At 52.6% G+C, this 23,644-nt stretch overlaps 10 protein-coding genes across 10 annotated transcripts; 6 read left to right on the top strand and 4 right to left on the bottom strand.

Annotated features, from left to right (window-relative positions):
• Positions 1–339: 339 nt before the first annotated feature.
• On the bottom strand, positions 340–1,820 carry LOZ57_002730 (uncharacterized protein; the record flags this gene model as incomplete). The annotated part of the gene is made up of 7 exons (XM_049251793.1): positions 340–654; positions 714–797; positions 875–961; positions 1,058–1,201; positions 1,286–1,504; positions 1,555–1,592; positions 1,646–1,820. 7 exons carry the CDS (start codon positions 1,818–1,820, stop codon positions 340–342), a joined length of 1,062 nt encoding a protein of 353 aa, XP_049109111.1.
• Positions 1,821–2,230: 410 nt separating this feature from the next.
• On the bottom strand, positions 2,231–2,905 carry LOZ57_002729 (uncharacterized protein; the record flags this gene model as incomplete). The annotated part of the gene is made up of 1 exon (XM_049251792.1): positions 2,231–2,905. The coding sequence occupies one exon, from the start codon at positions 2,903–2,905 to the stop codon at positions 2,231–2,233; it is 675 nt and encodes a 224-aa protein (XP_049109110.1).
• A 592-nt stretch (positions 2,906–3,497) lies between these two features.
• Positions 3,498–6,159, top strand: LOZ57_002728 (uncharacterized protein; the record flags this gene model as incomplete). The annotated part of the gene is made up of 5 exons (XM_049251791.1): positions 3,498–3,667; positions 3,714–4,160; positions 4,250–4,678; positions 4,723–5,021; positions 5,093–6,159. 5 exons carry the CDS (start codon positions 3,498–3,500, stop codon positions 6,157–6,159), a joined length of 2,412 nt encoding a protein of 803 aa, XP_049109109.1.
• A 786-nt stretch (positions 6,160–6,945) lies between these two features.
• LOZ57_002727 (uncharacterized protein) lies at positions 6,946–9,130 on the top strand (the record flags this gene model as incomplete). Its single annotated transcript, XM_049251790.1, has 4 exons — positions 6,946–7,444; positions 7,491–8,248; positions 8,318–9,051; positions 9,103–9,130. 4 exons carry the CDS (start codon positions 6,946–6,948, stop codon positions 9,128–9,130), a joined length of 2,019 nt encoding a protein of 672 aa, XP_049109108.1.
• A 623-nt stretch (positions 9,131–9,753) lies between these two features.
• On the bottom strand, positions 9,754–10,650 carry LOZ57_002726 (uncharacterized protein; the record flags this gene model as incomplete). The annotated part of the gene is made up of 2 exons (XM_049251789.1): positions 9,754–10,528; positions 10,595–10,650. 2 exons carry the CDS (start codon positions 10,648–10,650, stop codon positions 9,754–9,756), a joined length of 831 nt encoding a protein of 276 aa, XP_049109107.1.
• Positions 10,651–11,480: 830 nt separating this feature from the next.
• Positions 11,481–12,849, top strand: LOZ57_002725 (uncharacterized protein; the record flags this gene model as incomplete). The annotated part of the gene is made up of 2 exons (XM_049251788.1): positions 11,481–11,833; positions 11,889–12,849. 2 exons carry the CDS (start codon positions 11,481–11,483, stop codon positions 12,847–12,849), a joined length of 1,314 nt encoding a protein of 437 aa, XP_049109106.1.
• Positions 12,850–14,516: 1,667 nt separating this feature from the next.
• FBP26 (Fructose-2,6-bisphosphatase) lies at positions 14,517–16,276 on the top strand (the record flags this gene model as incomplete). Its single annotated transcript, XM_049251787.1, has 3 exons — positions 14,517–14,712; positions 14,804–15,390; positions 15,461–16,276. 3 exons carry the CDS (start codon positions 14,517–14,519, stop codon positions 16,274–16,276), a joined length of 1,599 nt encoding a protein of 532 aa, XP_049109105.1.
• A 495-nt stretch (positions 16,277–16,771) lies between these two features.
• VAM6 (Vacuolar morphogenesis protein 6) lies at positions 16,772–20,014 on the top strand (the record flags this gene model as incomplete). The annotated part of the gene is made up of 4 exons (XM_049251786.1): positions 16,772–18,383; positions 18,433–19,296; positions 19,351–19,459; positions 19,522–20,014. The coding sequence occupies 4 exons, from the start codon at positions 16,772–16,774 to the stop codon at positions 20,012–20,014; spliced, it is 3,078 nt and encodes a 1,025-aa protein (XP_049109104.1).
• Positions 20,015–20,361: 347 nt separating this feature from the next.
• LOZ57_002722 (uncharacterized protein) lies at positions 20,362–20,709 on the bottom strand (the record flags this gene model as incomplete). Its single annotated transcript, XM_049251785.1, has 1 exon — positions 20,362–20,709. One exon carries the CDS (start codon positions 20,707–20,709, stop codon positions 20,362–20,364), a length of 348 nt encoding a protein of 115 aa, XP_049109103.1.
• A 323-nt stretch (positions 20,710–21,032) lies between these two features.
• Positions 21,033–23,534, top strand: LOZ57_002721 (uncharacterized protein; the record flags this gene model as incomplete). Its single annotated transcript, XM_049251784.1, has 1 exon — positions 21,033–23,534. The coding sequence occupies one exon, from the start codon at positions 21,033–21,035 to the stop codon at positions 23,532–23,534; it is 2,502 nt and encodes an 833-aa protein (XP_049109102.1).
• Positions 23,535–23,644: the final 110 nt, after the last annotated feature.

The raw sequence follows: 23,644 nt of genomic DNA, 5'->3' as shown, positions 1-23,644 counted from the left end.
TTCATTTTTTGCGGAAGGTTAGGGCGATGGAGAAGTGTTTGGTCTTAATATCGACAACCATGGTTGGATTCCCGGTCAGTCGACGGGATGCGACTTCGTCGAGATACGATACATACATTCGTGCAGTGACAGCGCGGTGAGATTGGCTAGGTGTATATGAGAAACAATGCTACGGAGTACTCCTACTCTTTTTTTTTTTTTTTTTTTTTTTTGCCTTCCACCTTCTCTATATTCTGGCAGGAAGGAAATAATGATAATAATGCACATGGGGCCCGACCATCAATCAGCCCTAAAGCAGACCCAACGCCTCGTAACTCCTGGCAGGATCGGGGGCCCTGTTCAGCGATACTCGGACCCACAGTCGCCCATATCGCGGAACACGTCATCCCTCCGGCTCTGGGACAAGACCAGCTCGATGTGGCGGCGATCGTCGTGGTCCAGCGACCAGCCGTACGCGGCCAGGTTGTCGCGGATGTGGTGGCTGACGCCCATGCGCGCGCCCACGATGACGGCGCCCACGAACGGGAAGTCGAGCACCCAGCGCACGGCCACGGTGGACACCGACACGCCGTGCTTCGCGGCGATGGCGGCCAGCGCGGTCAGCAGCGTCTGGAACAGCGGCCAGCCGCCCCAGATGGTGATCATGTCGAGATACTGGAGGCGTCTTTCAGCGCGCACACGCGGACCCGGGGGGAGGAGGTGGGACGACGTACCTTGCGCAGACTGGGAGTCATTCCTTCAGCAAAGGCATCGGGGGCGGGTTTTCCCCGCCATTTGTCGGCCAGGAAGCCGCCGCACTGCGCTGAGGGTTAGTGGGTGGTGGTGGTGGTGGTAGGGGTGTGGGGGGTGCAGGGGGGAAGGGGACAAGACGGACCAGCGTGCCGTAGGTCAGCAGCTTGACGTTGTGGGCGCGGCAAACGGGCTCCATGGCGTACCTGGGGCGGGAGTCGATCAGCGAAAACTATTAATATTATGGGTTCGCAGGAGTTAGCCGGGCCGATGAGTACCGCGGGGTAGAGAGAGAGAGACTGTTGACTCTGGGGCCCTAATTACATACCTGGACCTGGTTCGTGGCGACCGCGATCCCCGCGTCGATCACCTCTTGCATGCGCAGCGAGTCGAAATTGCACAGGCCCAGCGCGGCCACGCGGGCGTCGGCCTGCAGCGCACGCAGGGCGGGGATATACTGCGGATCGTCGTACTGCCGTGGAGTCAGCGTACAGATTCAGGCCAGGCCAGGCCAGGCCAGGCCACGACGCGGACGGAGAGGCGGGTGTGAACGTACGTGCTGCCAGTGGTACTGCAGCAGGTCGACGGCGTCGGCGTGGGTGTTGCGCAGGCGCGCGGCCACGGCGTCACGCAGCACGGCGGCGGTCTGCGGGCGGCGGGCGTCGAACACGCAGTACTTGGTGGCGCAGAAGACGGCGGCGGGGTCGGGCTGCGCGGCGCGGAATCGGCCCTGTTGCGAGCGTGCGGCGGCGGCGGCGGGTTGGGCTCCGGTCATCTATATCGCGAGCGAGAGGCAGGGGGGGGGGGGGGGGGGGGCAGGCTCACAAACAGCAGCTCGGCGTCGCCGTAGTGGTCGGCCATGTCTGGAGGCAGCGTCAGTTATATCAATCATATCAGTCAGCCAGGAAAGACGCACCAAAGGCCGTGAAGCCGGCGTCGACGTATCGCGCAAAGTCGGCCAGGATGCGCGAGCGCGGCGCGGAGCCCCAGGCCGGGCTGGAGAGCTGCCACAGGCCCACGAACAGGCGCGGGACGGCGCGGCCGGCGAGGACGAAGGTCTCGTGGGCGGGGGTGTCTGGGGCGGCAGACATGATCTGAGATTGAGATACAGGCGGCGGCGGCGGAGCGAGCGAGCCAGGTAGGATGGGGCTGGCTGGTCTTAAGTAGACGGCCACTCGCAGAACTCATAAGGTACTCCGCACCCGCGCTCGTATTCTGTTTAGGTGGATGGATGGGCCATGGATGGATGGAGGGAGGGCCAGCTTGAGTCGCCGGGCGTTGTGCAGTTGTTCTGTGAGAGCCGGCAGAGGTATATTCTCCCGCTAACAGGGCGAGAGAAGACTTATCCGCCGCTCGGCATCCGTGCCGGGCCCGCAACGGCGGCATCGCGTCGGGCGGCCAAGCGGGCAGCACCGCCGCCCAGATATATCTCTCTTGCTATATATATAGATACGCGGCCGGTGGAAGGCCGGCGAGTCGTCATGGTATTTACATGCATAAGTCAGATAGTCTCGCTCAAGCCGTCGGTCCCCCCGTGCCTCTTCTTCTCCTCCTCCCCTTGGGCCTCGAGCAGGTCGCGCAGCATGTCCTGGCCGCGCTCGAAGGCAAACTCGCAGTGCTGGGCGCGGTGCGCGGCGTGGCTGGCGGCGAGGCAGTGCTGCAGGTCCCGCAGTGCGGCCATGGTCTGGGCGTCGGAGGGGTGGTGCTGCTGCTGCTGCTGCTGCTGGGTGCGCACGGCGGTCAGGGCCTGCACCAGGTCGGCGTCGACGGCGGCCAGCGTGTCGAGCAGCGGGGATTCGTCGTCGTCGTCGTCGTCGTCGTCGTCATTCTTGTGGTCGTGCCGGCGACGCAGCAGCAGCGCAGCGGCGTGGGTGACGATGTCGGCGATGAGCGCCAGGCTGTCGACGGCCAGGCCGCAGCCGAGCAGGGCCAGGATGCGGCGGCGGCGCAGGAGCACGGCGGCCACGGGGTCGTCGGCGTCGGGCAGCGAGAGCAGGTCGCGGTCGCGGTCGCAGTCGCGGCGCAGACGCTGGCGGGCGTGGTCCTGGAAGCGGCGGGCGAGGAGGCCGTCGCGGTCGTCGGCCAGCAGGGCGCGCACGACGGCGCGCAGGGCGTCGGGGCTGAGGTTGGCGATGACGGTGTCGGTCATGAGGTTGACGTGGGCGGCGCGGGCCATGGTGAATGGATATATTATATGTATATATATATTATATGTGATGTCTGTATACATATATATAACTACTACAAGCTTCGGGGCCGGGCGGGCGGGGCCGGCGTTCATTGGAGTAGTAGTAGTAACTACGAGTTAGTTCTAGCAATACTATAGTAACTAGCTAACTACCTAACTACTCGTACCAATACGACCGGCAATACTCACTCCCGCCTAATCGTACGAAGCTGCCACGGTCCCTGCAAGGTCCCCCGGGGCCTGCAGGATCGCCGCCGTGCTCATTCCCGCGGGCGGCTCCGGCTGCCCAAGTCGGTATTGTGTTTTTCCCCGGGCAGGGCCAGCACGCGCGCTGGTCGAGGCGATTTCACTATTATTCCTACGCACGTCGCTTCGGCGGCCCCGGCCAGGCCGGGCCTCGCTGTCGCTCTCGCTGGCTGATATCCTCACAATCTTCCTTCGCTCTCCCACCGCCCCAGACTCTCTCTCTCTGTCTCTCTTTTGCTCTCTCTCTCTCTCTCCCTCTCTCTCCCTCTCTCTGCACGCTCATGGCCCGCTCCTCCTCCTCCTCCTCCCCCCTACACTCGCCCACTGCCCGGCCATGAACATCTCCGGCGGGGGCGGCGGTGCCGTCGCCGCCTGCACGCCCTGCCGCACCGTCAAGATGAAGTGCCTGCGCGACCCCGACGCCACCATCTGCAACCGCTGCAAGCGCAAGTCGCTGACCTGCTTCTACGAGACGCACCGCCGCGGCCGCAAGCCCGGCACCAAGTGAGCACACATACTATATATATATATCTATATTGACCTGACCCAGGCTCCGTCCCAAAGCTGAGCGCCTCAAGGCCTCCGGCAAGGCCCTGCCCGCCTCCCCGCCGCCCGCCGCCACCACCACCACCACCACCAACCCCGTCTCCAAGCGCGAGCCCGCCGACTCGCCCGGCCTGCCCAGCGATGCCTCGCCCGCCCGCCGCCCGCCCCGGCTCGGCTCCGCCCTGTCTGCTCCCCAGAGCCCGCCCGCCGCCCAGCTCCCTCCCACCATGGCCTCCGACAGTCTCGCGCCCTTTGCCCTGCTGCGCAAGTCTGCCACTGCCGGCAACTTCACCATCGCCAACATCCTCAATGTCGACGACCAGAGCCCCCTCGCCGACGACGCCTCCCCGCCCGACCCTGCGCCCCCCGCCGACTCCTCCATCAAAGACCCCAACGACCCCGTCAATCGCAATCTCATCAATATGCCCGTGGCCCAGGGCTTGTTTGACAAGTACGTGCGCCTCCTCCTCCTCCTCCTCCTCCTCCCCGCCAGAGCTATCCCGTTCGGGGCAGGTCTAACCTTGATCTCCGTCCGCCCAGCTTTTTTAAATACATGAACCCCTTCATATGCCAGTTTGACCCCGCCATCCACACCATCCATTACATCCGGACTCGATCTTCCTTCTTGTTTGCTGCTCTGCTTGCCGCCGCCGCCAAAGTCTTCTCGCCGCAGCTGTACTTCAACCTCCACGACCATGTCGAATTTCTGCTGCGCGACATTCTGGGCTCCGGCCAAAAGTCCACCGAGATCGTCCAGGGCATCTGCCTCGTCACCCACTGGAAGGAACCCAGCGACTCGCGAGCGTGGATGCTGGTCGGATACGCTATCCGCGCCTGCATGGAAATGGGCTGGCATAAGCTCAGTCCCACCAATATGGCTCCCCCGGGCCGCCGCGAGGACGAGCTGGAGCTCAGGGAGCGCCGGAACAAAGAGCGCACCTGGCTCATGCTCTTTGTATACGACCGAAGGTGTGCTTTTCCACCCCCATACCATCAAACACCTGCTAACCCAGCTCCCGTCGTCCTTCCAGCGTGAGCTTGCAGCTGGGAAGACCATCCATGATCCATATGGACTTTCTGATTCGCAATGTCGCCACCTGGCATCAGCACGACTATGCCATTCCCGGAATCGATGAAGTCATGGTTGCATTCGTGCAGCTGAGAGTCCTGGGTTTCGATTTGCTGGATCTTTTCTGGCTGCACCCTGTTGCCACTACTCCGCAGGCACTCGATAAAGATGAGTTTATCCTCAAGACCTTCAATACCGAGCTGGATAGCTGGCAAGCAAAATGGTACCGCATACTAGATACAGGTAAGCCACCTGTGTTGGCGCCCCCACGGCCAGACTCTTGGTACCGGGCGACCCCTTGACACCTTGTGTAGCCGACTACTCTGCCAGCCATCAGTTTCTCATCCGTTTCTATGGGCACCACCTACGTCTTCTCATTCACTCGTTTCGCCTCCAGCTCTCCACCCTGAATGGAAATGTATCCAACCAGGCCCTGTGGATCTGCTATTCAAACGCCCTGGAGATGTTCCGCCTGGTTGTGCAGAGACTCGGAGCCACTAACCACCTCTACTACTGCCAGGACTCGGTCCATGTCATGGTCGCCTATGCGGCCGTGGTTACCATCAAGGTATCTTCCTCACAAAGCGCCCCCCATTGCCGCCCGTCGTTGCTTACATCCACCCCCCCCCAGATCCTTCTTTCAATGCCTGGCATGCTTTCAGCCGACTGCGAGACCGCCATCCTTGATGTCATGCAACAGGCAAGCGATTATTTTGGCAACCAGTGCTCTGCGAACAACACCAGCTGCTTCTACCAAAGCCGATTCCTGGCCAACGTCGTGGCACAGTATCGAAAATCCAAAGCCAAACCCAAGCCTGACATCCCGACGAAACAGCATAACGGCCAGCTGCCGGCCGGCGTCAGGTCCCTGGCGCTTGGAAACCCAGGCCCGTTCCAGCCTCCGCGGCGACACCATCATCATCACCCCCACCACCCAGCGTCAGCCCATCCTCCCGCACGAGGCTCGTCATCCTGCACGCCCGACGACGTCTATTCTTCCTCCACCACCTCCCCCGGCCTCCCCATGCCATTCTCCCCATCCAGCGACACCCTCCCCCAGCAACCGCACCCGGCCAGTGCCGACCAGCTCCGGTCCACCCTCGCGTCAGCTACCAGCTATATGCACCCGAGCCTGAATACCAGCTCCCCCAGCCCCTTCGTCGTCGCCGGCCATTCTTCAACGCCCACAGCCAAGTCCGAGCTCCTTCAGCCGCTCGGCCCGATCGGCTCCGTGTTCAGCAGCGGCGACGGCGGCGTCGGCAACCCCTGTGCATTTGCGTCGTTCACAGACAGCGGCGCGTGGGAGAATCTGTTTGCTCATGCGGGATTCAACATTAACAGCGGCGCCTTTATAACTCCCAACCTGGAGGAGCAGCAGTAAACACGTCGCGCAGGTCGAGCGATCTCTGTTCTCCTCTTCAGCGAACTAATATCGTGCCTTTTTGCCCCCCTTTTGATATTCCCGACGGGACCCCCCTCTTCGTGTAACTAGATACCAGACTTTTTAGCGTCTTTCTGCAGATGAGCGCGACTGCGATCTTGTATTATTTACTTATTACTATTGTACATTTACGAACGCCGAGAGCCGCCGCCACTAGGATAACTAGCCCGTAAGAGCAGACAAACCCGCGAGTGCCGCCACCGCGGCGTTGTTCGGGCGGCGGACAATAACTAATGGGGCCTTTTTTTTGGCTGGTTTCTTTGTCTCGCCAACGACAACAACCTTCACACCACGCCGTTTCCGGAATCCATCACGCTGACGCCATGAGTGATTTATCCCCTTTGCGCCCCCCGGGAATCCAGTCGATCTCTACGCTGATTGCGCCCGCACTCGAGGGAGTCTGAGCTGGAGTGGCGTCGCCATGCTGCTCCGTGGCATATATCCCGCTGGATGCCGTCTATGTACGGCGTCCGTCCGTCCATGAGCCGGCATTTCAAATCACTGCCTCTGCCTCTGTCTGGCCGTTCTTCTGAAATCCTGATCTTTAGCCTGCGTGGAGCGCTGTACTGCCCTCCCTTCACCCAGACACGGCTTCTTTTATATTTCATTGTCCAGATGGGCAGGATATACTCTATTGTCTCTCGCTACTGATTCTCCTCCCTCCCCCTTTTTTTACTCGAAATATACCCTACGGCTTCGCGAGCGCGCGCGCTTGTGTGAAGGGGCATGGAGTTCTACCGCTCGTCGGACGAACTGAGCCCGTCGGCGACGAGCGCAAAGAAGGCGTACCGCGCGGCCTCGAACGATGATGATTCGCATGCTCCTCGCCGCCGCCGCTGCGAACCGTCCTTCGCGACGGCGACGCCAGAGCCGCTCAGCGCGGCGGAGCGAGCACGGCGCAACCTGAACGCGAAACTGGCCAGCCCGCTGGCGGGCCTCAGCCACGCGGCGCTGCGCAGCCGGGGCGAGCGGTACGCGCGCAAGCACCAGATGGGCGACGAGGACGACGTTCGCGCGTTCGAGCTGGGCGCCGTGCTGGCGCAGCACCCCGAGCGGTTCGAGAGCGTGGACGGCCTGACGCCCGACGAGCTCGACGTGCTGCGCCTCGAGTTCTCGAACAAGTGGTCGCAGCCCAAGCTGCTGTACCTGGTGATTGTCCTGTGTTCGGTCTCGGCTGCCGTGCAGGGCATGGGCACGTTTACTCTCCCCCCTGAGCTAGTTAACTGTCTGTCTGTGTGGGGTCTTGTCTGACTGACGGGACATAAATGCAGATGAATCCGTCGTGAACGGCGCCCAGATCTTCTACAAGGCCCAGTTCGGCATCAATGACGACGACTACCGTTCAACTTGGCTGTCGGGACTGACCAACTCGGCGCCGTACCTCTGCTGCGCCCTCGTCGGCTGCTGGCTGACCGTCCCGTTCAACCACATGTTCGGCCGTCGCGGCACCATCTTCATCACCTGCTGCTTCTCCGCCATAACATGCTTCTGGCAAGGCTTCGTGGGCTCCTGGTGGCACATGTTCATCGCCCGCTTTGCGCTGGGCTTCGGCATCGGCCCCAAGTCCGCCACCGTGCCCATCTACGCCGCCGAGACCACTCCACCCGCTATCCGTGGCGCCTTGGTGATGCAGTGGCAGATGTGGACGGCGTTTGGGATCATGCTTGGGTATGCGTCGGATCTCATTTTCTTCAAAGTCCCCGACACCCCGCACGTCGTGGGCTTGGGCTGGCGTTTGATGATGGGCTCGGCCATGTTTCCCGCCATTCTGGTGTGCTGTGTGATCTTTCTGTGCCCCGAGTCGCCTCGCTGGTACATCTCCAAGGGTGCGCACTACAAAGCGTATCGGTCCATGTGCCGCCTGAGATTCAATAAAATCCAGGCCGCTCGGGATTTGTTCTACATGCATACCTTGCTAGAAGCGGAGTCTAGGATGAAACTCGGCCAGCCCAAGATTGTGGAATTGGTCACCGTTCCGCGGAATCGCCGCGCAATGCTTGCTTCTGAAATTGTCATGTTTATGCAACAGGTCTGGCTCCACTCTGGGTGAGCAAGTGCCGTCCGTCCAAGTACTGACCATCAATAATAATAATAATAGTTTTGTGGTGTGAACGTCATTGCATACTACTCTTCCGAAGTGTTTCTTGATGCCGGCTTCTCACAAATCTCCGCGCTATCTGCCTCTCTCGGGTTTGGGATGATCAACTGGCTCTTTGCAATACCAGCCATCTATACTATCGACACCTTTGGCCGTCGCAACCTGCTGCTCGTCACAGTTCCCCTGATGGGCGTATTTCTCCTTCTAACCGGGTTCTCCTTCTGGATCCCTGCCGACACTCTGCCCGGCGCCAGAGTCGGCTGCGTTGCACTCGGCATGTACCTCTTCGGAGTCGTATACTCACCGGGACAGGGCCCCGTTCCATTTACGTACTCTGCCGAAGCCTACCCACTCTACGTCCGTGCGTACGGCATGGCCCTTGCCACCGCTACCACCTGGTTCTTCAACTGGCTGTTGGCAATTACGTGGCCCAGTCTCCTCCGTGCATTTTCGCCCCAGGGCGCCTTTGGCTGGTATGCCGCGTGGAACATGGTTGGCTTCGTGCTGATCTTGCTGTTCTTGCCCGAAACAAAGGGAAAGACCCTGGAGGAGTTGGACCAGGTGTTCTCCGTGCCTACGCATTTGCATGCGAAATGGGCTATAAAGCATATCGTGAGCGTTGTTAGAAGACATTTACTGTGCCAGAGACATGTAAAGGTTGAAGAGTTTGGTAAGGAGGATGATGACGAAGAAGAGGCTAGACGAGGCTTGAGTTTGAGCACTATGGATACAAGGTTGGATACTCCGTAATGGATAATTTAACAAGATATAGACTCCTATATTAGGACGATTAATGCCGAGATGTATGATTGATGCATGTATGTGTTTTAATGTTTTCATGTGCGGTGTATATACATGCTCGCGATGTGCTGGTGTGATCGGACACCCTGGACAAAACTTGACCGAAGTAACTAATCAGTTAAAAAAGAGGCGGCTTTGTCTCTATATCTACAAAAAATTGTTGGTGGAATGGAATCTTCATGATTCCATTGCTGCTTCCTTTTCCCATCTTCATACTGCGTGGCGTCGTGTATGCTACCCATCAATATGAGAAACGAGAAGTAGAATGAATGTTGCAATTACTACTAAGAAAATATAGCTATGAATGTATTAAACCCAGAAATAGGGTCTCTAGGAGAGCTATATTATCAAAAAGGGAATCTATTTACTCGCACAGAGGGCGGCGTTCAGAGTGGAAATAATCAAATATTGGTTGGGCCCCTACAACTGTTTTCAAGTCAGCATATATGTCAAGACGGAGATTGAATATGCTGTGTTCAAGATATTTTGCTATTCAGAAGGAAGGCAACATTTTTTATCCACATTTTCTGTTTCGGTACAGGTCTGTGTAAAGGTGTTTCATCATAAAAGCGAGAAGAGGTAAAGGAAGTTTAGGGTACTCACTTTTACCTTGAGATATTATTAAGTCGGGCAGTTTAGTCCTCAGGCTTCGGGAAAAAATGGTCAATACGCTTTTGCTGGGGATCATGTTTGGCGCTTCCAACTCCATTCCTGGTGCGTCTTAAACCATGTAGATGTTGCCTTTCATTGGCTCTATAAACCGTGATCTTCAGGGAAACCAAAGCAGAATCCGAGAGAATAGGTAGCCCGCCAGTAGAAGCGGCGGGTTCTTGAGAAGTAACTCCAGGGAACACATCTTCATGTGCTTTCTCTGAATATTGCGCTACCTCAAGCTCCATATAGCCGGTATTAGACCAGCCTGGATGTCGAGGTTGGGCGAGAGGTGCAGGGCCAAATATGAGGTCATCACCGCTGCACAACGCGGCCAATGTGTCCCACATTGCTAGTAAAGTCAAGCCATGCGACACAACGGCGACCACTTCAGTCTCATGGTTTGCTTGAAGCAGAGGAAACAAGAAACTATCAATGAACTGTTTAACGCGCGCAGTCACTGACGAGGCTGTCTCGGGTTCCTGATGGTGAGGGCTAGGTTCCGAGGGCAGTGATGTAGAATTCGATCTCCAAGACTGGCCCTCCATTGACCCAAAATTCTTCTCGATGAGGATCGGCAATAGCACAGGCTGCAAGTCATCAGATTCTTTACACAGCCCCTCAGCAGTCATGCGAGCACGTTGGAGGGGCGAGGAAAACACCCGCGTAAACCGGACACCTTGAGCACGTAAGTGACAAGACAGTCGTTCAATTTGGATGATGCCATGGTTTGTCAGGGCAGAATCTGTGACACCAGCACTGAGCGAGAGATGTGAGTGAAACGTTGTAGTAGAAAACGGATAGGGAAAAGTAACGAATTCATACTAAACCCGAGCTACGTTGTGCTCACTCTCGGCATGTCGGATGAGGTAGAGGCGCATTCTGAACCCATCGAGTGAGGCCGAAGAAAGGTTTGTTGGGGAAAAAGGTGAAATTGAAAGAGAATTGTGTGTTTTTAAAGCTCTGCGGCTAGCGTCTTGGCATGTCACTGACTAAACATGAAAGGGAAGCAACAGATAATAAAGAGACAATTGAGCGCAAAGGGCCTCGATTACGGTGGTGTTTATCTGTAGCAGAGTGTGGATTTAGATGTAGATTATATGTTTTCAGACCTGCCGTGGAATAATCCTTCTTTTGCCATGCAAATTTCTTGTGGCCGGCCATGCTGTCTATACAACGAAGTAGGGGAGAACGACTAACTAACTAATAGGACAAGCGATCAAGTATTCGATTTGCGTGAGATGAGCTCCTATCTACCCTTTAGTTCCAACCACACCTAGTCGGTCTGCTAAAGGAACACATTACTCTCAAGCCAGAAAGTTCTCGGGCATGCACCTGGTGGGATCTGTGCCCTTCCACAAGTATCTGTGTACAGTATCACTTTGATGACGATACTTACCTCAGAACACTTGTATTGGCCTGTGTTGGTCATGGCGAGTATATAACTGGAGCGTAGTGGGCGATATCTAGGACATTATCCCTCTAAAAAATGAGTTTACTATTTTTCAGGTAGGGCTCACTTTGGTATCTCGTGTATCTTGTTTCGAATTAGTAACTTGGTACTCCCCAAGCAGAAAAACAAAGGCTTGACCATCACGATTTGGGAAGTGACGCCGGTTCTAAAACAGGTGTGGTTAATGGGTTCCATACTTTGTTGTCCGAAACCGAGAGCCTCAATTCACGACACTGACACTCCGCCAAATAGGAAACAATGGCGTATACAAATCAACAGCTACAGAGGGCTTTGTACCTACTCCGCCTGGAAAACGAAGACTATAGTCCTGGCCCAATATTCTTCGAAACTGCCCGATACGGACTCAGACGGCGAGAGACACGACTTATACTAAGCGGAGAAGATGTTGATGATGACGATGAGAGTGGCGATTTCGTAGAGGTTGAGGTTAAGACACCCAAAAGAATCAGAATACCGGAGCCACTTGAAACGCCACCAAAAAGACGGAAGGTCGAGGTATTGGATATGAGCAGAATTTTCAAACAAATTTTGGAAAATAGTTGGAAAGTCCAGTCACGGATGAAAGACGGCTTTTATTGGGTCGCTAAAAGGTAGTTTGAAGGGATATTTTGAGTAGGGAGGTTCTAAGTTCTAACGCAGTGATAGTGTTGTTGGAGAAGCGGCTGAAGATACCAATCGATTCCAAGTTGGAAAACAATCCAATATTTCATTTGAGCCAGACATCGATATAACAAATGCCAGTGGCCCTGGCACCGCACATGATCGACAACCCAACAAAATGTGCCTTTCATCATATACCCCCGGGGCTGGAGTTGACTTGGAAAAGGCCATTAAGCCGGGTCTTCCCAGTAGTCCAACACTACTGCAGCCGAACAATAAAACGCTCGCTTACAGTAGTGTCATTCCAAACGTATTAGGTGTCATTAAGAAAGACAAAAGGAGCACTGCTCAAAGGCAGGTCGTTATATCAACTTCATTTGCACATCCAATAAATTTCACACATTCGCCACCCGCCAATGGATCAGATCCATGCCATTGGTGTTATGATTTCACGTACGGCATCTTGGGTCTTGGTCAGATCCAAATCCAGGTTATGGAACGGCCAGATGGTCGAGGGTACACAGAAATGAGAGACGGGCATTCGATGAATGGCAAGGAGCCCAGTAGAATGTGTAAAAAATGCACCAAAGAGCGGGTGAGAGCGATGCAATGTGCATCACACAACATGCAGCCGATTATAGGCATTGATAAAACGAGCTTCGCCTTTAGTGAGGCGTTTAAAACGCTGCTCCCTGATGCCAAGGAGGGTCGATGTATTAAAAGAAATCTCTGGTGTGCTATATGCATCAGTCCTGCGTTTTACCGGTGCGTTCAGCCTCTGGCGGGCACAGAACTGGAAGCCATTGCAGGCTTAGGAAGCTGTGGGCTAGTTCTATGCGGGAATTGTGTTAGTATGCTCGGCGCAAGCGACGGCAGTGTTTGCAGACTGGTCGAAAGGCTGTGGAAAATGGGCACGAAGAACCTGAGAGCTGATGCTGAGTTTTTTCGAGTACAGGGCGAGCTTTGTCGAAGATTTAGAATAGGCGAGCGCATGACGACGAGGTGAGGGAACCGGCTCGGGCTGTGACTATTAGGTTCTAATAATATGTGTTGCGTTGTTGTTGTTGTCTTCTCTCCTCTCCTCTGCCTGCGTGTAGGCCAGTCCTGCTTAGTCATCGCCGGGACCGCTCGGAACAACCCGGCGGCGCCCAGAACGGAAATGCCCCTCGCGGCCACAAAGACGACGGACTTCGTCTCGTCTCTTGTCGATGTAGCCGGCTTCTCCCTCCATTGCGCCGTGTCCAGCCCTTGTCCACTGCTATTAAAACCCACTCGACAGCCCGGCTTGCAAGTTGCGCATCCTCTCCTCTTGATTTCCATCCTTGGTTGCTTTTATCTGCTCCCGGTAGCATAGCAGCTCGTACGCCGGTAGATGGGGATTGCGTCCCCATCCTGGTCTGTGTTTGTGGCCGCCCGCTGTTAGGGCGTGTGACAACCTGCTGTTTCGGGCAGTTGGTGCGCTGACGCCTGGACGGACGGTATCCGGTCGCCCGCCATGGCGTCTGGAAGGTCGGGACGCCGACAATCTGTCTATAAAATTTTCGGAGCCACGGTGAGTCTGATTTTATGCACTGGCTTTTTTCGTGATCTTCAAATCCTGTTAATTTCCTTGGGAATGATGCAATGTGCTTTTGTTTCTCTTCTGTTTTCCTTGAACCCCCGCCGCCTCTACCCTGCCGTTTTAACCCGAGGAATACTGGCTGTGCGGGCAATTCCGAATGGTACGGTCTGGACCTCAACCAAGCTCACGACACAATAACCCCGGCAATCATAACGCGCTCCAATCGCGCTTTTGACAGTGGCAACTTGTCTCAAAGGCGGTTGTGGACCCGAGGCTCAAGTTTCTTCGGATCTTTTTGAAGGTTCCGACTCTTCCAACGGCAAAAGTCATGCCACGGCTAGCCAGGGCCAAGTCAAGGATTGGCGGCAAACCGTCGGCCTCTGAAGAATATCGCGAGTCTTATGACATGAAAATTGTTTTTACAAAGTCACGGTTGTCGCTGGAACTTTCATTATATTGAAACAAATATATTTGCTGCATTGCCGTATTCGTCACAAATCCTCGATGTCTTGATTTTGCTCAACTTCCTGTTACTAGCGACTACCCATGCCAAAGGTGCTCATTGCAGCTGGGGATCTACATCCATATCAGCATTATTCATACAATTATCGGGTTTCGCATTCCTCAGTGCCCCATCTCTGCAACAAGAAAGATTGTCCCAAGGCCACCCCCGGATGTCCTACATTGTTGTTCAGTGTTTGAACTTGCACAAACAACCAGTCTAGTGACTGTTGAAAATTTGCAAGAAGGGCCTTGTTTCCCTGTGCATCAATGAAAGCGTGTTTGTTCCCTCTGGCAAGACAACTGGACCAAACTTCTCTACAACGACTAAGCACCTGCGCAGCCGCTCTTCTAAAGCAACATTGTTAGTGAATAATACCGTGAAGGGTCACAATCTCTTTCTCTCGGCAACGATGCGATTCAAGCACCCTGTAAATATTCCATCTGCCCCTCATTGTTTTGTTTCTTTTCTTCTTTCTGTTCTTCATGAGATTTGGCCATCACCCTGAACAATTTCCATCAGATACAGCAATTTCTGTCTAACTTTGTCTATCTGCAGTCTGCTTCTACTGCCCCTTTGCACTGTTTATTCGTCTTGCACATTAGTTATCATGGATCCCTGTTCTGAAATTACTTTTCTAAAATCTATCAAATATCACTGCCATGCTGCTGAAGTGCATCCTGCTAAAAAACAGGAAATCCTTCCAACTACTGATGCTAATCAAACCATCCAGGATGATGACAACAAAATTTGTGTTGTGATGGTCGGGCTTCCTGCTAGAGGAAAATCTTTGATTGCTGGCAAAGGTACGTATACCCCCCTCGCTAGCCCTATCGATATGTTCTACTCGATAGAGAGACGCGTTCTCTGTATCTTTTGGCTGATATTTTACCATAGCACTGAGGTATCTCTCATGGATTGGGATCCCTGCGAAGACCTTTAATGTTGGCCAGTATCGGCGTCAGGATACCCCGCAGCCATCAGCATCTTTTTTCGATAATTCGAATCCTAATGGAGAAAGATTGAGGCGAGCAGCTGCTGAAGCGGCCGTTAATGACATGCTTAACTGGTTTAGAACCTCAGATGGCCAAGTTGCAATTCTTGATGCCACAAATTCAACCAAGCAGCGTAGGGAATGGATCTACAACACTTGCCGCCTTGCGGGTATCGCTCCGCTATTTGTCGAGTCGAAATGTGATGACCACGACTTGATCATGAATAATATACGTGAGGTGAAGACAACCTCTCCGGATTATGTTGGACAAGACCCAGAAGACGCCGCGAAGGATTTCATGAAGCGTATTCGTAACTACGAAAAAGTTTACGAAACCATTGGCACAGATGAAGACCATTACGCTTATGTTAAGTTGATCAATGTGAGCTCGCAGGTCATCATCAATCGCATTCAGGACTACCTGTCTAGCCGCCTAGTTTATTATATTCAGAATCTCCACATTCGCCCTCGTTCAATCTGGCTCTCTCGCGTTCGTCGCCCCGTACCCATTCTTCTATTTTTGCCTTTAAATGAGTGCTTGCTAACCTTTTCTTTACTAGCATGGAGAATCAGAATTTAATCTCACTGGAAAAATAGGCGGCGACGCCAATCTCTCTCCTCGGGGCGAGCAGTATGCCCTTGCACTCCCGCAATTACTTCGGGAGTCTGGGATCCCTCCGGGAGCCAAGCTTACGATTTGGACGTCTACTTTAAAGCGAACCAATCAGACGGCACGGCATCTTGTGAAAGAGATGGGGTATCATAAGCTTGAGTGGAAAGCTTTGGATGAGCTTGACTCTGGGGTATGCGACGGCCTTACCTATGAGGAAATTCAGACTCGTTACCCTGAGGACTTCGAAGCTCGTGATGAGGATAAGTACAACTATCGATATCGCGGAGGCGAATCTTACCGTGATGTTGTCATTCGACTTGAACCAATCATCATGGAACTCGAGAGAAGTGAGAATGTTATTATCGTGACACATCAAGCTGTCCTTCGCTGCATTTATGCGTATTTCCTGAATATGTCGCAAGAGCAAAGCCCGTGGATGGAGGTGCCATTACACACGCTTATTAAACTCACGCCTCGTGCTTACGGAACCGAAGAACACCGTATCAAGGCTGATATTCCTGCGGTTTCTACATGGCGCGGAAAGGGCAGTGAAGCCAAACACCAGACCCCCGGAGAGGCAGAAATTCAGGCTTTGTTGTCCTCGAAAATGGACCCCGCCATTGGCAACGCCTTGTCTGTTTCCACTTTGCCGGTCACCGCTCTTTCTGATGAAGCGGTTAAAACCCCTAGCCCCGAGCCGGTTACTTTGCCGGCTGCTCCTATGGAGGAGGCTACGCTTAAGGGTAATGCAAAGACTAGCTAGGTGCTCTTAAGGCTTCCCTTCTCTTCCTTTGTATCTACATATGGGGAAATTTCGGCAACTGGGCGTTCAAACGATGCTTAGGAAAATAGGCGCTAAAGATCGGTTCCTTGTCGGTGGAAAACGAGAAAACGGTGCATCGTGTATTAGGGAAATTAGGAGTTTTGTCTTTAGCCTTAACAGAATACAGTACCTTCCTTAGCTCTCCCTTTGTATTATCATTCTCTATCACTGTACGTGCCGGGGCATTTGGGTCTGTAAATCCTCCTTGGGTAACCCTCGCTATTCCACCGCTGACTAATCATCAACTTTCCCAAATTGGCGAATCAGACGCCCTTTCATCCCATAGATGACATCGAAGTATTAACCAGGAGCCTGTGAGGTCTCTGGAGTGCCCCGACACTTGCGATGCGGACTTACAGACCAAGATACTCTAGGTCCTCATGGAAATGACACTGTGGGAGATAACTCTGGGACGGACTATTCTCTGCCACCACCATGCTCTCCGCGTTTACGGCCGGACCTCTGGTCGAGTTTCGACCACGCGATAAGTCAAAAATCGAGTCCTTGCTGGCGTGTGGAGATAGACTGATTGTGGGTTTAAATACTGGGAGCTTGCGAATATACCGGGTCAATACTGGGGGCGATGAGGAAGCTGAGACAACTCGCCAGGCCCAACCCGCTGAAAACACGGGCGAATCAGCCGATGGGGAAGTGCCTTCTACAGCTATAAAAGTGAAACCGGCGGATTTACTTAGAGAGGAGGATAAATTTGCAAAATACAAGATTGAACAGCTGGCGATTATCAAAGAGGCGAATGTGTTGCTCTCGTTATCTGGTGGATATGTCTTCATGCACGATTGGCAGACCTACCACTTGCAACAGCAATTAATGCAAACAAAGGGTGCATCCTCGTTTGCGGTGACATCTAATATCGTGAAAGATTTGGCTACCGGCGTTCCCTCAATCGTGTCTCGTCTCGCTGTTGCGGTGAAACGGAAAGTGATGATGTGGACATGGCGTGATATGGAACTTGAAGAGGAAACCTCCGAAATCATACTTGTGAGCGGGATTAAAACGCTTACATGGGCGACTGGTACAAGATTGCTGGCAGGCTTAAATACTTGCTACGTTCTTGTGGATATGGAAACCAAGGCTGTTACAGATATTGTTGGGCCCGGTTCCATTGGCGGACCTGGCGGGCAGGATCATGGCCGACTCGGCATGGCAGGTATGAGCTATATAGGAATTGGTGGCACGGCTCCGAAACCATTGGCAACGAGGCTTTCTGAGGGCCAGATGTTGCTTTCAAAAGATGTCAATACCCATTTTATTGATACAGATGGAAACTCCCTTGAAAGACGACAGATCCCTTGGAATGCAGCTCCACATGCTGTCGGGTACTCTTACCCGTATCTCCTTGCGCTTCAAGAGCCTTCAAAAGGAACATTAGAAGTGCGCAATCCCGAGTCGTTATCTTTGCTCCAATCCATCTCGCTTCAATCGGCAGGCATAATACATATACCACAGCCTAATATCAGCCTCGCACATGCTGGAAAAGGGTTTCTTGTTGCCAGTGAGCGTGCTATCTGGAGGATGAATGCTCTAGACTATGACTCTCAGATCAACTCTTTAATCGAACAAGGCCAGCTTAACGAAGCCATCAGTTTACTTGAGATGCTTGAGGATGCTCTGCTCACTGACAAGCCCGGGCGGCTACGGCAAGTCAAGCTGCGGAAAGCGCAACATCTATTTGATAGCCGAAAGTACCGCGCATCGCTGGATTTGTTTACAGAGGTATCAGCACCTCCTGAGCTTGTGATTCGTTTGTATCCGAAGTTAATTGCCGGGGATCTCTCAACAGTAGTGGAAGAAAATTCGCGACTAGAGGATGAGGAGGGTACAAGTGAAGTACCCCAGGTAGCCAATGGGCTTAAATTGAATGGAACGGATGTTATCACGGAGGACGCAAGCAAGGCAAAAACTGTTGGGGATACGCCATCAGTAAGGTCGATATTGAGACGTGGAACAGAAGACGGCTCCAGTGAAACGAACAGCATTCGCAAAACAACTTTGGATAAAGATAGCAGTTCTACAGACAAATCTCTCCGTAAGCCTATCCACACGCGAAGACATTTTCCTTACTAACTTCTTTCTAGATGGAAAGGACCTCAAGGCTGCAGTTTATGAACTGCAAGGATTTCTCGCGGATATACGTCGAAAACTTCAAAGATTTATTAACCCTGATGGGAGCGTTGAAGTGTTAGATCTACGTGCCAGTAGTGAATCCGAAGAAATCACCAAATCTGTTATTAAAACCCTAGAAGTATCCATAGACGATAAAGATACGGATATTATTAGCAGGGTTCAAAGGGTTGCTACTCTCGTCGATACCACACTTTTCCGTGCACATATGTACGCGACGCCCTCTCTAGCAGGATCCCTCTTCCGCATTGCGAATTTTTGCGACCCAAACGTAGTTATGGAAAAACTGGAAGAGACGTGTCGCTATAGCGAACTTATCGATTTTCTCTTTGGTAAGAAGCTCCATCGTCCTGCCCTTGAACGGCTCCGGAAATTTGGTCAGGCAGAGGAAGAGAACAGTGCACCACAACTTCTTGGCCCAAATCGTACTATTACCTACCTACAAAATCTACCTCCCGAAATGATAGACTTGATTCTCGAATTTGCAGAATGGCCGATTCGCGCTGATCCGGAATTGGGAATGGAGATTTTCATGACCGATACAGAGAATGCAGAGACATTACCAAGGAAAGAGGTGTTGGATTTTTTGCAAGGAATCGATCCGGATCTTGCCATCAAATATTTGGAGTATATCATTGATGAACTAAATGACATGACGCCTGATCTACATCAGCGACTGTTGCTGCTATATCTAGAAAGCTTGAAAATTATGGAAAGCAAAGAAAGATGGGATGAGTGTATGCAAAAATTCCTGGCCATGCTGAAGCTAAGCGAGCAGTACTCTCCCGCAAAAATGCTGGATAAACTGCCCAGGGATGGTATGTACACCCGCATTCATAATATGTCTTGAGCTAATTCGTTCTTTTGTATAGATCCAAATTTCTATGAGGCAAGGGCTCTGGTATTCAGTAAAATGGGCCAGCACAAACAAGCACTAGAAATATATGTTTTTAGGTTAAACAATCCCCAGAAAGCAGAGGAGTGAGTACCCTTGGAGTTCGCGCAAAGCTTGTCGTTATAGAGAGCGCTGACTATTCCTCTAGATACTGCAATCAAGTATATCTAGCAGATGATCCCCACCTCAACAGGGCCGACGGAACCCATAAAGTTTCACCAACGGACCGTGACGAAGCCCATCCATCCATATATCATACCCTCCTCTCACTCTATTTGTCCCCGCCCCATGGGTCCGGGCCGCAGTTTGGCCCAGCAATTGAAATCCTTGCAAAGCATGGTTCCCGACTACCTGCCAATTCCACATTAGACCTCATTCCGGAAAGTTTTCCTGTTCACGAATTAGAATTTTATTTTCGTGGGAGGATACGGGCGGAAAATTCCATTGTGAACGAAGGAAGGATAGTTGCAGCTTTGAGGAAAGTGCAAAGCATTGATACTGAGGCTGATTTATTACTCGGCGATGGCGTTTTGGGTGGGAATAAAGGGAGGAATCGGTTTGTGACGGTAACCGAAGATAGAATGTGCGGAGTTTGCCATAAACGACTTGGCGGTAGTGTTATCAGCGTTTTTCCTGAGTAAGTTATGCCCCTCAAATAAATGGTCCATATTTCTAACAATGATAGTAATACGGTGGTACATCTTGGTTGTGCAAATAGAAGGGCATCTGGCGTTTGAAGAGCGGGTGCTTTTTGGGGTATTTCCGGATTGTGGTATGATGGTTGGGTTCAAATATCTGAGCTGCTCGCTTTTTCGTTGGCTGTATTCAAATTCCGACTATGGATATCTGGCGTTCAATAGATACCCAGTTGTTTGATCACAGCCAATTCACCATGCCTTGGTCCGAGGGGCATCATCATGCAATCCAGACGGCTCTATTCAAGCGACACTAGTCTAATGAAGGCTATATATAGCCTGAAAAGCACGGTTCAATCTTCCTCATCTTCATCATCAACCACCTCTTCCCCATAATTTTCTTCGTCTTTGCTTTCGTCTTTTCCCCCCACCTTCAGCTGCTGGGCTTTATCCTCCTCCATTCGCGCCGTAAGGTACAAGTTTATTTCGGCCTGTATAGAGACGACGGAATTCCTAAGCTCGGATAGATATGTGGTCTTATTGGTAGTATTGTCTGCGGTGTGTGAGGAGAGTGATGTTGTAAGTCTGTGTTGGGTGGTATGTTGGAGTGGGGTTTCGGGGTGGGATAGCGATGCAGGAGCCCGGTAGACGGCGCTAATAGCAGATGGTTTGTTCGCTGGTGTGTTCAGTGGAGGAGCCATAGTTAATGATAATGACATGCAGTTATGAATGGATTGCTCTACCGTCAGCAATTGGATTCACAGTAACAAGTGCCCCGGAAGAATGAAACACCGACAAGGGGCAGCGGGCGGTGACAGCCGGCACTTCGCGTTAACTGACATCACCTCTTCACTCACGCTCAGTCTTCTCTACAGCTCTTTTCTCACTTCACAATGACAGCATAGCTGCAGCTTGCTGCTCCATGTTATTACTTTGATTCTCTTTCCATTCTACCCTGTGAATTCAGCCTGATTTTCTCCAATAGCCCTACATGAGGAGCAATCGTCTGGGCAAACGCGGAGAAATGGGCTCTGGAGGGCCAGCTTCTCCGGAACACACCAGGCCGGTAGACCAACCTCAGCGCCCTGATTCTTCTGACAGCACTGCCTCTGAATCTTCACTGCTTCCTCCTCTTACTATCCCAAAACGTCCTCTGTACAATGTCAGCCCGCTCCCTAGCCCCGGGGGTCCTCGAACTCCTTCGGCCAGTGTCGCCAGCCCGAATGGAAGCAACGCATCCCTCCCCGGCTTTTTGCGCCCGTCTTCCTCTTTAATGCCTCAGAATGAGCCATCACAGAGAAGGCCCTCCCCATTGACCCTGAACGATTCGCAGAGACACCGTCGTCAGCACTCCCAGGGCTTTTTTGAGCCTAGCCTGCCCACTGCGTCTATGTCCGAGCTCACACCCACGAATACATCGCCAATGTCTGCATCAAGGATTGCCGCTCAAGCCGCTATGCAACATCAGTCTACCTCGCAACAACCCCGTAGCCGGTCTTCAACGATCCCTCCCCACCAAGATGTTAGCCAAACTGCTCAAAAAACATCGCCTGGAGCACCGGCGCCAATACAATACCAGAGTGGAGGTCGTGCTTTTGCAGCTACAACTGCAGCAAATCTTGTTTTCCCTAGAACTCAGGCCATTCTACCAGCCACACCTCCAAACCACGAGACCGCACCTACGAAACCGAAGGCAGAGAAGTCGAAAATGAAATCGTTTCTGAAGCCAAAACATATTGGAATCTCGCGGGATAAGGACAAAGATAAGGATAAAGACAAAGAAAAGGATCACGACCGTCGTGAAAAGCCCACTCCCTCGCCGAGCAAGCTAGTTCCAAGTGGCCTCTCACGTATTGTCAATGTCTCCACTGCTAGCCTGAATGAATCTGTTCTGTCAGGCGGCTCGTCCATGTACACTTTCACAAACTCCTCTGTAGCAACTGTTGTTCCTCCTGACAAGCAAGCGACTAACGAGAAAGAAAAAGAGAAAGACAAAGAGAAGGAAAAGCATCGACACCATTTTCTGTCGCGTCCAAAGTTGAAGCTGAAAGACAAAGACGACCACTTCCATCTCCCTCTCTCATCTGCAAGCAGTAACTCGAGACCTCTTGACCCAAACGCCCCGCAATCCTTATATTCCTTTACCCCATCCTCTCCTTCTTCAACCACTTTCAGCAAATCTGTTAGCGGCCTTGACCTCCGCCACGGCGGTCGAGCCTTGCGTGAAAAGAGAAAAATGGAAGAGAAGTCATCGGCTTCCCATGATGCTACAGTCGCTGATCAGCCTGATTTTTCCGGTAGCCTAGGCACTGGGGTCGCAGCTTGGTCAACATTTATTGGAACCGGTGTTCCTGGAGCGTCGATGCAAAGCAAAGAGGCAGCAATGCGAGAAGCACTCGGAAGTTTTGGTATCGCAAATCTAGCCTTCGAAGACGCGTGGGATTTTTTAAAAGCAAAACTTCTTGTCCTTTTCGAAGGCGAAGAGGTTCGAATCGCAATCGAAGATCTTAACAAGCTTGTGTCCGTTCACATACTCCGAGCATTTCAGCGTCGGGTTCCCAATGTACTTGTAGAGGACCTAAGAGATCTGCTTCAGACCGGCTTCGCTTCTCTTAACCATACCTTAAGCTCGGTCCCAGACGAGAATTTCATGACCCATCTTGTGCAAGTATGGACGTATACCTATGGAACTATTGTTCCTTTTATTCAGGCTGTTTTTTTTCCGTTGGACCTTGAATTCAAAGGCCGTGGTAAAATTATGGAACCTCAAGAAGCCAGAGAATTCTGGGGCACCCTTCCTGACGGCGGCGGTCCTGCTGGTGAGAAATTGAATGTGAACGATATTATTTTACTATCATTCCGTGATAATATCATTCTTAGCCGCTTTGAGACCTTGAAAGCTATGTTCTCCCGGTTTATCATTGATCGAGTCAACACCAATATTGGTGCCTTGGGCACATCCTCAAATAGTGGCGCGAGTCGACCAGGAACGGCCTCAGCCCTTGATGTTGGGAGTTACAACTCTCAGTCTTCCATGATCTTTAATGCTGCTGGTAGCCATCCTTCCGAGTCTCACTTGACCATGTCCCGTGCTCGTGCTGAATCGAACACCTCATCAAACCCTGACCACCCGGTTTTTCAATCTTCTATCGTATCAAAGCCAACAGACGGATCCAATGTCTTTGCAGAAACTGTGGCTCGAGTCCAGCAATGTATTTGTGTTATTGCGGGTGTTTACACTGGAGACAGCGCCCAGGCGCAAATCGACGAGCTTCGCCAATCCCTTAACCTTAATTGGCTGGGCAGGGGCCGTACTGGCCGTGATCGCCGTGGATTTGTGGGAACGCGAGTTCGGCCACCCATGCCAAGTGCGCAAGCAGGTGAGACCCCAACCCGGGGAGAGTTTATGGTGGGCCGTGAGAGGGCTGTGAGGCGCCCAAGCAAGGACTCCACCAGCCTCGTCGAAGAGGAAGAAGGCCCAAAGAACAAAAATGAGGGCCCTCCACCCCTCACTCTCCCAGCTTGACCCTAGGGCCCCTTGAGAAGCGTTTTCTTACGATGCGATGACCTGTCTTGCCTTTGCTATATGTTATGTACGATTATGCTTGGTTTTTCCCCTTTGCTTCCTTTTTCCCT

The sequence above is a fragment of the Ophidiomyces ophidiicola genome, assembly GCF_022830035.1.
Source record: "Ophidiomyces ophidiicola strain CBS 122913 chromosome Unknown scaffold_8, whole genome shotgun sequence".
In the NCBI taxonomy this organism is placed as follows: domain Eukaryota; kingdom Fungi; phylum Ascomycota; class Eurotiomycetes; order Onygenales; family Onygenaceae; genus Ophidiomyces; species Ophidiomyces ophidiicola.
This window is presented reverse-complemented; position numbering and strand designations above follow the sequence as displayed.